Source organism: Rhinoderma darwinii, chromosome 11, assembly GCF_050947455.1.
Source record: "Rhinoderma darwinii isolate aRhiDar2 chromosome 11, aRhiDar2.hap1, whole genome shotgun sequence".
NCBI classification, from domain to species: domain Eukaryota; kingdom Metazoa; phylum Chordata; class Amphibia; order Anura; family Rhinodermatidae; genus Rhinoderma; species Rhinoderma darwinii.
In genome coordinates this window covers 32,927,431-32,941,301 of record NC_134697.1, presented here as the reverse complement: position 1 = coordinate 32,941,301, position 13,871 = coordinate 32,927,431, and the positions used below count along the sequence as shown (strand labels likewise).

The 13,871-nt window shown below is 35.7% G+C and overlaps 1 protein-coding gene across 1 annotated transcript; it reads right to left on the bottom strand.

Moving 5' to 3' along the window:
* Positions 1 to 1,548: 1,548 nt before the first annotated feature.
* FGF8 (fibroblast growth factor 8) lies at positions 1,549 to 11,156 on the bottom strand. The gene is made up of 5 exons (XM_075842405.1): positions 10,355 to 11,156; positions 9,801 to 9,837; positions 8,142 to 8,322; positions 4,520 to 4,626; positions 1,549 to 2,599 (listed from the first exon to the last, which is right to left on the bottom strand). Exons 1-5 carry the CDS (start codon positions 10,384 to 10,386, stop codon positions 2,321 to 2,323), a joined length of 636 nt encoding a protein of 211 aa, XP_075698520.1. The 5' UTR covers positions 10,387 to 11,156; the 3' UTR covers positions 1,549 to 2,320.
* Positions 11,157 to 13,871: the final 2,715 nt, after the last annotated feature.

Here is a 13,871-nt window from a genome sequence, read left to right as displayed (position 1 = left end):
AGTGGGATTGCACTCGAGCACGTTCCTGCTCGTTACTGTAAAGTTTCGTCTGCAACATACAGCTGACACCCTCCCCTTTTTCTTTGCGTCCTCTCAATTCCAGCACTGTATTTATTTTTTTTGGCCCCTTGTTGTCCCCCTACGACCTCCGCTCCGTTTTGGTGCGAAATATCCGAATTGTGAGTAAAGGTACAGAGAGGACGAGACCTCATCTCTCCTCAGTAGACGTTGTGTCAGGAGATTTACCTAATCTGAACGACAACGGCATAAATCTTGCGAGATCAGCAGGTCTTCTGCATTGCTGTGAGTCTACATGTCTGTGATACTGATTTGACAGCTTCACAGCGAAGCAGGAGGCAACACCTACTAAGGAGAAATGAGGTCTCCTCGTCTCTGTACCTTTACTTACAATTAGCATATTTGCTGCCAAGATGGAGCAGACGTCGTAGCGGGACAACAGGGGGACCAAAAATCATGTTTACAGTGCTGAAATCGAGAGATATGTGTTTTTTTTAAAGGTATCACATAAAAACAAATATTTTAAGCATATAGAAAGCTCCAGAGTAAATTGGATTTTGTTTTTGTTTTTTCTCCAAATTTTATTTTGTAATTTTTTTAAACTCCATATTTTTTCGGAGAATCTTTAGAATGTTCAGTATACATATTTAAGCAGCGTATTATGATTCTGCAGCGTCAGACCAACTGAATTGGAGAATCACGTCACCTTAGTGTAAGCTAAAATAACCAGCGCACAAGCCAATAAATCAGGCTGAAATTTCAAAAGCTATTCTAGGATGCTAAGAAAGTAACCAAATATAAACTTCTCACAAGCGAGACTTAAGTGCATTTCTCATTTTACATCATTAACTATTAAGATTTTTTTTCCCTAGAATTAGTAATAACAATTATCTAATTATTTCCATGTTCCATTCACTCATATATGTATATATATATAAAGTGTTATAAACTATTAATTACTATCAATTACATCAACCTTGTTGGGTCTGTTTTTATGCTAAAGTGGTCTCTTGTAGGTAACAAATGCCCGGTTCAAACTGCGGAATATTTACGTGTGTGTAATAACAGGGTATTATATAATATCACACATAAAGGGTTTGTCCGGTTTAGAAAACCCATACCTATTAGGAAGTTCTATCTTAATAGGGAGAAGACCCTTGCTTTGGACCCTCATCTATTTTTCAGGCTGAAGAGCAGCTACAAAGAGCATCTGTTGCTCTGGAGGATTTAACATGTCCGCATGTTACACTGACAGACTATTGATTTCAATGGGAACTGTGTAATGCTTCATTTCTCCTGTGGTGGTGCTGCAGGGGTGATCGCTGGAGGTCCCCGAAGTGGAGCACCTTCTGATCAGCTTATTGTCTGAAGGCAATTTACACCTGACCTGTTATTCGAGTTGTTTTCCCTACATTCGATCTAACTTGTACACTGATCAAAAAATGTATAATTTATAAATTTATAAGGAAACACATAACCACAAAATACTAATACAATTTTAATACACATTTAAATAAATATTTCCATCATTAATATTAATATTTACACATATCCTCAAAAAAAGGACAAAGGTCTTGCCAGACAACTGACATTTGTACAGTGTTTCAAAAAAATAATAACATTATTACTTTTATCACTATTTTTCTTTACAACTGATTTCTACCACTGGGATGCATTTTGTTTTTACCACCATTTAGTTGCAAGTCTTGAGGTTTTCATTTGTCAAACAAAAACATGATTTGTCCTCGTTCGCATAAACAACAACAGTATAAAAAAATGTTTATCACAAAAAATGTTATAGCCAGGTAATGGTTTCCATTAAGGAAACTGAATAGGTAAAAAGCAGCTCTTACAAAAAGTCAAGAAAACATATGTTAGAATCAATTATTCCATGAAGGATGTCGAAGAAAAATAAAAACACAAAACACAGAAGGTCGAGTTCCTTCTTCAGTCTTCTTGCACGTGTCTTGTTTGTCTGTCTTGGGTTTTTGGTTAAGTGTTTTCATCAGTAAGTAGCACTTTTGGTCCCAGGTTTGTCCTCCTCTAAAATATATTTTCTAAGTAATAAAAAAAATTCTAAGATCTATAGGAAGAGCCCTCTTTTTTGTAAGTCCATTTTCTTTTTTTTTCTTAAAAAAAGTCTTGTAAGAATAAAAAAATAAATCATCTGTAAAAACAAAAAATATATATGTATATTTATATATAAAACAACTAGTTCATGTGTCTTTTTCATTTTATATTAGAATAGAGTAGTCTATTTTTTTAAGTCTGTAGAATGTGGAATGGACTTTTTATCCAGTTCCTACCGGGAACTTGAATATCGAGTTCTTTTACTTCTCCGATTAAAAGGGTAATTAATAAATTCAAAACGTTTATGAGGTTCAGTAGTATGGTGGCCCTTTGGAAGCCTCTTCATAAAATGAACCTCTCGTTGATGTTGTCTTGTCTTGGATCCTTTTCTAGGGCGTCCTCTCCGAGTAAAGGCCATATACCACCCTTCGTACTTGGCATTTTGCAATGCTGTGTAGTTGTTTTCCAATACAATTTCGGTGAAGACACAATCTTTTCCTCTTCCATTCGTCTACAAAAAAATAATAAATATAAGATACATATATTAAAAACAGTACAAAGTCTAAAATTAGAATAAAGCAATGAATCATTATAGAATCATTATCATTGCTCTATTCATTAGACTTGTGCCGTAATTTTTAATGCTTAGTGTCACACACACACATATACATATATATATATATATATATATATATATATATATATATATATATATATATATGTGTGTGTGTGTGTGTGTGTGTGTGTGTGTGTGTATATATATATATATATATATATATATATATATATATTACTGTTATATGTATGGTGTACTCTAATTAGACATAACATTTGTTATGGCTGACTGATTTAGTGCATGACTCACAGCAAATAGAATTAGATCACAGAATTGATTAGAGAAGATTAATCTTTATACTAATGTGCTGTAATGCTACTTTTTCTACAGCAGCCTTTGACTACTGTACTAGGTGGTATTAACTGGAAAACATACCCAAACCTCTTATGTATCGCTATTAAATACTTAGATTGAAGCCTAGATTTTTTTTGGGGGGGGAAATTTGTTATATAATTCCTATATATTGCTTAGCTTTTAAAAAGATAATTAGGATAGTGCTATCTAACAGGCGGTCAATGAGCCAGGTGAGCCCATCAAGGCTATTGTCACCCCTACCATTGTTATCCTTGCCAACTTGCTTAGGCTTCACTGGTTGATGTATTTTGTCTAAACCTATTCATAATTCAATGACACAGTTGTTATAAATCCATAGTTGAATAATTTGTGGACGTTGTATAAGTCTACAAAAAGTATAAGCATGTTTAAATTTTTACAAATCTTGCTGAAATGGTGACACAAGCCAACACAGATTATTATTCTAGGCATAGGCTTTGATGTAAAAGCTATACTTGGGCCTACCATCTAACCGGTCTCTCACGTGGCCTTCTAGATATAGAAGATCATTTGTAATCCCTGCCTCTTACCCGTAACACCACAAGCTTATTTAGTCACACCGAGAATTAATAAAAATATCTTGTTCTATAAACCCATGGCGGCCAATCAGAAACCAGGTTTTGGCGGTTCTTTACATGAAGGTTTTTTTGGTTGGTTGCTAGAGGACCCAAAAGCGTTTTCTTTGAACCAACCTTTGACCAGCTGAAAACAAATGTTCTACAATGAATCTCGAGACCCTAGATGGAGGGGGAGAATGGGCGAGTAATGACATACAGACTGTTCATATGAGCTGCAGCCATGTAACACTGTAACTGCCAGGAAGTCATTGTCAGTTACTGAAGTGGATAAAGGTTGGGAAAAACATTTCTAAAGCAGGTATGCGCAGGCAGTGGGCGTATTAACTTTGATCAGCCCGGGTCCCCTCACCCCACATAATAACAGTGAATACGAGGAATGAAAATCCTCATTGTAGCAGACATCTTTAGAACCAATAATGGCTTGAAAGTGAAGTTTTAAAAGGACCCCTCGGAACGGTTTCTGGGTGTTAAAGAACAACCATGACTAATGTGAAGATTTCAGGGCTTAGTGATGAGGCAGCCTGAACTTTGTGTCTTAACATTCCAAATACTTGTAGCATGTAATTGTACATAATGGCAAAGCAATTTGGCTATTTGTTAAATAAGATATATGGAATTTGAAACACCCCTTTTTTTTCCTTTCAGCTTTCATTCCTTTTGACTCTTTTATCTCGTCTTTGTTACTCTTTTCCTTTCCCAATTCTCTTGCGCCTTTTGATCAAAAATTGTATTCACAATCTTACTACCGTGAATTTCCCCTGTCTATTTAATCAGCACCTTCTCCATGCCTCTTGACTGCAATATTCGCCCCAATGGCCTCCCTTCATGTTTAAATTAATTTCCAAGGTCTTCCAACTCAGTTGGAATATGACAACATTTTGTTGTGATGTAAAATCCAACTCACCTTGCCAACTAACTTCCCCTTCTTGTTCATGCAGATATAATAACCCGTCTCGGCTCCTTTAATACGGACTCTGCTTCCAAACGTGTCTGTTTCCACAATCAATTTGGCTGCACGCACAAAAGATAGAAATGAAATATTAATATTTTTTTTACATTGTCTATGTGGAAATACAAAACACCATCAAATGTAGGTAAAAACTTGGATATTGTGATTTACATTGGTGTAAAGGGAACTTTCTCCCATTGTTTTACAGAATATAAATCAGTGAAAGGAATAATTTATGTATCAGCGGATTGACCTCTATGACCATATGGCATTGCCATCATTAATACATATTGTAAAGTAGAAAGTATCTGCTATGGTTCCTGGTCATCATTTATTACGAAGACAAGCAAGAACCATCTGTGCTAAAATGTCAATCATACCCACCTCTCCACAAGAACACCTCAATTTTCAAAAATATCTGACCCACACATGACACATAACTGGTCTCCACCAAGTGTTAGATCGCCAGATTTTATTTCCAACTGGTTTATTGTATACAATGAGTTTGAAATCCAGAGGATAGAAAATTCCCATTAATTTGCTTCACCCTTGTGTGTAGAGTCATATTGATTTACTTTCTCATTTTTTGAACCGAGACATTGATCATGGTTCAGACTGACTATGCAAATTTTGGGTCGATACAGTAAAAAAAAAAAAAAAAAAGTCTCTCTGTCCACGGATATAATATAATCCTACTTTGTCTACTGCTGTCTATTTATATGCAACGGCACAAGCAGTTATTACTCTGATCCTGTCTTGAATAGGATATTTTAGATACTAATATTTCTATAATTCCCCTCTTACAAATAGCAAAAACAAGAAAAACTTAATGCATGGTGGAGCTGGTGATCACTTTAACATTTGCATCTACCCACACAGTGAATGGAATACAAGCTGTAGACTTATATTTGAATGGGTGTTTATCACTCCTTCTAAATATGAAATATGTGTAGCCTTACATAAATCAACCCATTAAATCTGTAATAGCTGCCATTAAATAACATAAAATATAAGAAAGCCTCCTAGTGAAAAAAAAGCTGCATTCAATACAGTAACTATAAGAATAGACAGAAACCTTGTCGAGAGTTTTCTTTAGTAGGGGGGATGGAGGAAAATCAATTTGAGATCCAGTAAAAGGCTTAATGATTATTGATTTATATCTATGTCTGTCTTATGCAGTTTTGTACTGACAAGAAAATAAAGTTGCAGAAAATACTATAATGTAGGTAGTATGGCTGCCACTGTGCCTATATACAACAGTCAAAAATGATCAAAAACTCTTCAATAATAAATATATTAATATGATATAACACAAGTACTATGGATATATATGTATGATATTGTTACTATGGTTTTTTTACCTTCTACTGTGTAGACCCACAAAAAAAATATTTTTATTTTCCCATGCTATACAGAAAATTCACTCACAGTGTGGGGCTCAAAACCGAATTTATTTTCCCATATATACACACACTAGGGCCAGTTAACCAGCCCCGGAAGGAGATTAGTCTACCTGGACTAAACCCATACAAACAAAGGGTAAAAATGCCCCTTAAAAATGTTGCCCTGACAGGATTTAACCTTCATAGCAATTAATAAAAAAAAAAAAATCACATAACTGTGGGCTCAGAAAGTATGTAATGTTTGTAGAATTACCCCCATTATGCCTTTATTTTGGGATGATTTGTAAATTATTGAATTTTTTCTTTCTTAAACGGTCTTGAGGTTGTTCAAGATGTGTTTTTGGAAAGCTTAACATTTTCATTTTTATTCTTTTGCACTAGTGACAGCTTTATCCCAGTAAAATTATGTTTCAAGCTGAAGCTTTGAAGGAAAGTAGCTACGTAGATGCAGAAAAAATGCAGTGAGACACATTTGATCCCAAAACTGCACTGAGAAGACGAGAAAGTATTCAGGAAATGTTAAAAAAGGTGAAAGTAAGAAGAGTTTTAATGGCTCTTCCAGACATTAGGGGTCTCTCTGGAGATTCATATAGAACAGTCTTGAACCTCTTTTTAACGTTTACAGACTACAACTTTCTTAAACCTTTACATCTGAGAAAATGCTTGTTCTTTTTCTGTTTTATATCATACTTCATAACCTCCTCTTAGTTTTTGTGTATATATTTATTATAGAGATTTTTTTTTTGTTTCCTTGTTTTACGCCCCCGCCCCCCATCTTGAAATATCCTCCTCGAATTGAAATGTTCTGTTTTTTGTCTAAATTACATTTTATTTTATGAATCAATTTTGCTGTGGGAAACGTCTGTATACAGACTAACCCCCCCCTCTCCCCTCTACCAGACTGTCTATGTCCACTTTGTCTAGCATTGAATTTTGCATTGCAGAACAATTTTGTTCCCCTTGGTAATAATTTGTCTACAGATAAAAAAAACAACATCTTTTTGCTTTTTATATCCATAGCCAAGTTTATGTTCGGAACAGAATTTCCAAATTCCTTTATTCTGTTCAACCTTATAAATGTTAACCTTGTACGTTACAGATTTTTATATTTACAAGTGCCAACCTTTTCTTTGAATCCCTACAATACAGAGATTTACGAATAACAAAAACATAGGAAACGCGAAGCCTACTTCAAAGGTTGGAATTTAATTGTCCATTTAATTTACGACTTGGATTGACAAAATTGGACGGCTAAAACTAACAGCTGCTTGTCCCTGACTCTTCCCACCTGAAGGAACAGGCCTGGTCACCTGACCCTGTAGTTCAGGCCTGTAAATGTGTTAATATACATAATAGAAATCTATATTCAGAAAAAACTGCCTAGAACAAATTAAATATTATCCATATTATACTATATTTTCAGCCATAGGAAGAAAATAAATGTATTAAATTTATGGGTTCACTTTATACTTTTTATACTAATAACTCCCTTTTAATATAATAACATGGACTAACATGGGTAAATACAATTTTGTGCGCTGTGTTGCAGAATAAATTGGCACTCTATAAATAAATAAAATGACCCCTGATATCACAAGCAACCACATAATATATAATACATGACCAACTGCATTGAGGTAATGCCCTGGCCTTTAAGTCACTTAATCAGAATTGGTATCTTAGATTGTCTGTATGACCCTAGGCAAGTTATATGATCTCTTAAGTCAGACACCAAATTTAGATATAGAACACTTTATGCGGCACTGACTCATTGTACCAGGGGAAAAAAATCTTAACTTGGTGACATGGTCGATTATAAAGAGCCAGGATCATTCTATTATTTCATAGTATTATGGGTATTTCATTATTAGTATTATTATTCTGATATGAGAAATTCATAAAGATACCTATAATTCAGCAGTGCTGAATTTGTCATTTAACTCTAGGGGGCTGCATAGTTTATTGATGAGTTGTGCCAAATGACACACTCAGCTCTGCTACAACTGTATGATACCATTAGGAACAACTTCTTTTATACCATACATTAAAATGAGCATTAGAATTTATAATTCATGTTAAGTGACTCCTACATGACCTGCTATAATATTCACTACACACAATATATATTGACTTATTATAATTCCACCCAGACCCAAACCCAGAAGTGTTCTTACCATGTGGATCTCCATCCTCGGCCATTGCATTGATTTTCTTGTTGTCCAGTACTTGTACATGCTTCCCACTGGTGCGGCTGTATAACTGGTAGGTCCTGATGAGCCTTCTGCTCAGCTGATCTGTCACCAGGCTCTGCTCCCTCACATGCTGTGTAAAATTAGGTGGGGACTGAACAGTTACCTTTAGGAAATACATAAAACAAGCTATTATATCTTTATATCTTAGTACAACTAGTTAAAGCCCGATTGCACTGTATAATATACTGTAAAATTCTCTGTGCAGGGCGTTAGCATAGGATCAATTTATATATTGATACATCTAAAAATACTATATAACTATATAAACTTCATACAATGTTAAATGCCACAGCATTCACAAATATAGCTATGCAGTATGGTCAAAACCTGACAAATCCTCTCTATATAGAGGATGTAATGTAAAAATGACACTGACATAGCAGAGTTGAGTTTGTCATTTAATTCTTCTTTGTGCAACAGGCTATCCCTTTCAGTTAAAATAACTCAGTAGGTTTTCCTGCAGTCCTATGTAAAACCTGACAAAACATTGTAATATTACAAGAGGTTGTTCCAAATGACATTCAGCTCTGCTACATCTGCGTGTGTAAGTGTATATATAATATAATAACTTAATACAATTAACTATATATCTATTGCATATAAATATTTTTTTATACATAAAGAAATTTTTCTGTAAATTCTCTATACATTAGCTGATATTTGTCAAATGCATTATATATTTATTCATTAGTAGCATTTTAATAAAACCATATAGCCATGGTGTTTATCTTATTATGCGTAGAAACCAAACTGACTATTGTGACAAATTTGGCAGATTGTTAAGCAAGTCATTCTACTGGAGATTTATATTCCCTTTGGCTATGGAAAATAAACTCAGATGGAAGTGCTCTTGTCTTTGACATTTATAAAGATGTATAGTCAACAAATGTGAGGGAGATTCGGCTTTACTTCTATGGGTGACAAGGGAGCTCTTAGTGAAATCCCCATATCAAATCAAAGATTTTGACTTCTGCACAATAGCCCATACCTCACAAAGTGGGGAGAATCCTCTGGATACCACCTGTCCATTTAAGCTTTTCCTATATCTTAAGTGCACCTTTCACATACCCTCCGCCACTTAACATGGACAATATGTTAAGAATTGGCTGCCAGCAGCATGGGGACATATAATGGCATAAGGCTCATACGCCACATCTGATGCCACCTTTATTCATGCTGCAAAAACTGTTAACCAATTCTATAAATAGAAATCTAAAGGCCTTTCTCAGGAACACATGTATTTAAAATCTAGGGGAAAGTATCTGAGACACTTCATTTCTACTTCTCCTCATGACCTTGAGACATGCTGCCAACCAATTATTAATAAATAGGATTAAAGCTGACATTGCAGTTCTTTAGCTAATGTGTAATGCTCTATATCCTCATATTTCTTGTGATTTACTATTAAACTATAAATTGTATCCTGAAGCCTAATAATAAATGGCTTTAAACCTAGAATTGTATCTAGGGGAATGTTTTATAAAATGTATCCTTGTATTATGATTAACTGTTACTTAAATGTAAACAAATGCTACTTATTACATAACACAATATGGTAAAATATAATAATAGGATTCTTACCTGAGCTTGTAAACAGATGACAAACAAGTGCATCAACCTGGGGAGATACAGAAAGATGTAGTTTAGAAGGGTTGATGTGTGGAGGAGGTAGTGGAGTAATACATAGGTTTAATGCAATAGATTAGATAGATTAGATAGATAGATAGATAGATAGATAGATAGATAGATAGATAGATAGATAGATAGATAGATAGATAGATAGATAGATAGATAGATAGATAGATAGATAGTAGGACGATAGATAGATAGATAGATAGATAGATAGATAGATAGATAGATAGATAGATAGATAGATAGATAGATAGATAGATAGATAGATAGATAGATAGATAGTAGGACGATAGATAGATAGATAGATAGATAGATAGATAGATAGATAGATAGATAGATAGATAGATAGATAGATAGATAGATAGATAGTAGGCCATTAGATAGATAGATAGATAGATAGATAGATAGATAGATAGATAGATAGATAGATAGATAGATAGATAGATAGATAGATAGATAGATAGATAGATAGATAGTGTAGGATAAATCCAGTTTATACTCACAAGTATCCAAGCATTGATGTGATGTAGAGCATGATGAGCTCCTGGTTGTATATATAGCAGGATATTCCCTGGGATTGTTATTTTGCTGCCTGGCAAGGGAAGGTCCTCAGCAGTTATGCAGGCAGCTGGTGGTGGGAGAAGAAGGTGCAGTGCTAAGTCCTAGGAGCTCCTGCAGATTCCTCCGCCCATCTCCTTGTCCAGGATGCCGGGGTAAGCAAGGGATCAGAGCCGAGGCAGGCACTGCAGATTCACCAGGCAACTGTACAGCAAACCAGCCCAGAAACAGCGCAGCTCCAAAGCCACCAGCAACAGTCCAAGATCCTGCAAAGCCCAGAACAAGCCCTCCAAGAAGTTACTGCTGCTACTAGGAAGAAACACAGTTTGGTTCCAAGAATTACGAATGAGATGACAAATGTCCAAGTCTTCTCAAGGGTGGCCTCTTGCAGATGGGACCTCAGAGGGGATGTCCCAAGTTGTAGATGTTGGAGATCTGGGCTGTCACTCAGTGTGAAGGTCTCAGCAAACTAAAGCCAAACTCAGAAGAACTGAGGAAAAAGAGCTTCTTGGGAGGATCATATTTTTTCCCCTCTTCTCTGAAGAAAATGACGTTGTGTTGGATTGAATGCAGCTCTTGTTGTGTGAGATGATTAAAGTGTTTGATGAGTGAGACACAGATCAGATCTAATAGAAGAACCTGGCTGTGGAAGTTGTGGTTTAGGAACCTCCTGATGGACTGACTGTGAGTGTGTGTGAGTGTGTAAATGTGTGTGTGTGTTGGCTGGTGTCTCATTGAGCACTAAGTGTAATGATTGCAAGCAATCTGCTCTTGTCCCTCCTCTTGTCCTGAGCTCTCCAATGTCAAACTCCCTTCTCATCTATCCTGGGTTAAATGTGGGAGGATGGACCAGGAGAACCAGCCCCTTGGATATCTGTAGCATTACAGGATGCCCTAAGTTATACACATAAATGATGTAAGACATTAAAATCCACCAATGACCAAACTCAGCTTCTGGAGAAGCAAGTGCACAGTGATTGCAATGCAAAATCCTGCGTTGGATTATTATGTAATACTGTGCATAACCTCTGCAAATAGACATGCAAACACTACACTGGGCAAAGGGTCTGTTGTCGGGGGACTACAAGTGCCAGACACTCCTGCAGCCACCTGGGAACCTGATCATCCATAAAATATCTGCAAAACGACAAAAGTCATTTGTTTTTGCTGCTGAAGGAATCTTAGTGCCAACATCTCCTGCATGGCACTTTAATACCCGTGACAAACTACAAATTGCTCTCATTTTGGTATAAAGTCGCATGTATTGGCGCTGCTGACTGCAAGTTCCAGCTTCACATGAATATTTCATCATCCACAGTTTCTGCATAGAAACAAAAGTGGCATAAAATAGTGTTGAAGGGCTACAAGTCCCAGCATATCCTAGATTTCGATCATCCATAGCACAGATACACGTTTCGTTCATTCATGCAGGCTCCTGCTGCTGGAGTACTACAAGTGCCAGCAAGCTACCATGATTTATGGAAAACATAGAAAGTTGTGTGTGTTTCTGCAGCTGCAGGACTGCTAGTGGCATCCACAATCTCCTGATAGATACAAGTTGTCTTTACAGCGGCATGAGTGTTTATATAGGGATTTCTGCAACAAGCTTAAAATTAATGGGATTAGTTTGTGTTTGATCCATGGAAACACCTCATCATTTTTTCACACAGTTCATCAGTGGCCATCATTAGTGATAATGTATTTTTATTGTAAAATTAAAGGAGCACAGTATATTTTGCAGGAGTGTGACCATTATGTGTCAGCAACAGGGTGATGGGGGCAGCACTGCCGCAGAAACCAGACACAGGTACTAGCTGCACCAGGAGTGATGTGTACTGCATTTATTCCCTTTGTGTATTGGAACAGCCCTGGTATGGAAATTTGGGAGACGAATTAATAGGCTTAGGTTTTCTCTTTGAAAGGTAACAATAAGCAGGTCTAGAATAAAATAACACCTCAACTGCTATAGTCATATGCTGAATACCTGCCCTTTATATACCACTCACAACTACTCAGAGCTCCCTGCACCTCTCCCATGGTAGGTCGACTAATGATTTGTAATGATAAGGGTGGCAGAGGTGCCACTAAGCCAGCAAAAACTCATATGACCCCTTCTATACCATAAGAAAACATCGTAGTGTTATTATATACAGCAGGTATACACCTTTTAGGGGTATATAACCAGCAATCTTCCATGATCCCACGAGATCAGGTTTATCACTACTGTATGGATTGATGAATGAACTATGTTGTGTGTGTGTGTATATATATATATATATATATATATATATGTATATATATATATATATATATATATATATATATATATATATATAGTATATATGCGTGTGTGTGTGTATATATATATATATATATATATATATATATATATAGTATATATGCGTGTGTGTGTGTATATATATGTGTGTGTGTATTTGTGAATACAAAATAAATAATAAATAAAATAAATAAATAAGGAGACATGTAAAATAAATAAACGAATAGATATTAGATATATAAATAAAAAAACATAAAAAATAAATAAATATATTTGGCACAAGGCAGATTGATGATATTATTCCCGTGCCAAGCTTCATGAACATCTGCATGTATTGACTTAGAAGAAGTTAGGGCTTTGGATGGAGACATTATACATACTACTACTAGTTAAACACTAATGACATGCTCCCAAGCTAAGTATTGGGGGATAAGGTGATTTGTTTTGCAAATCAAAGCAATTTTACACTATTTATTCAGCCTGTCCATTAAACGATATACACATGCAGATGGGGCATTGACATGGACCAGACATAAAATTCAGCCACCCACCCCAAATACACATACTGAGCTGAGCTCTGCTCAGGTCCAGTCCACACGACTGTCGCATAAGTGTTACAAGGAGCTCTGCACCCTGCTGGGAGTTTAGAAACCAGACACCAGAGAGCAGTAAATGCAGTTTCTTTCTTATACATATTTAAATTGAGCTTGACAAACATTAGAAGCATCTTAAGTCAAATGGTGTCATTATAAAAAAACCTCTTGTTCTTATTGTATTAAAATCTATGGGCTCCACAACACAAAGGGTTACTCCCACTGTAAAGTCCCATATACAATAAGGTTCAACAGGAGGGTGTTTAATATCACACCTTCATTATTGTCAATCTGAGACAACACAAAACATTTCATTCTAATGAACACAGATTAAAAATGTTGTGCTCATTGTCAATGCATGCATGGTAATCCTCAGAGTAACATGTTTGGAAAAAACAGCAAAATGAACACTTATTAGGTTGTCGTTTTTGTTTTGTAAAATACTGAAGAGTTACTTTTAAATATCTCTACATTAACATTTTTGTTGGATGTCTGAATTTTCAAGTTTCAAGTCTTGCTCCAATTTCTCAAAATGGCATAGTGGCATAATATATTTGGCACAAGCCACTAAGCGTGTTTTAATTTTTTTCT

Excerpts from the sequence above, each read along its gene's own strand:
- FGF8 (XM_075842405.1), bottom strand. The coding sequence starts at position 10,386 with ATGCTCTACATCACATCAATGCTTGGATACTT. Across the intron at positions 8,323-9,800 it reads TCATCTGTTTACAAGCTCAG|GTAACTGTTCAGTCCCCACC; the intron begins GTAAGAATCCTA and ends TATTTCCTAAAG. Across the intron at positions 4,627-8,141 it reads CGAGGATGGAGATCCACATG|CCAAATTGATTGTGGAAACA; the intron begins GTAAGAACACTT and ends TTGTGCGTGCAG.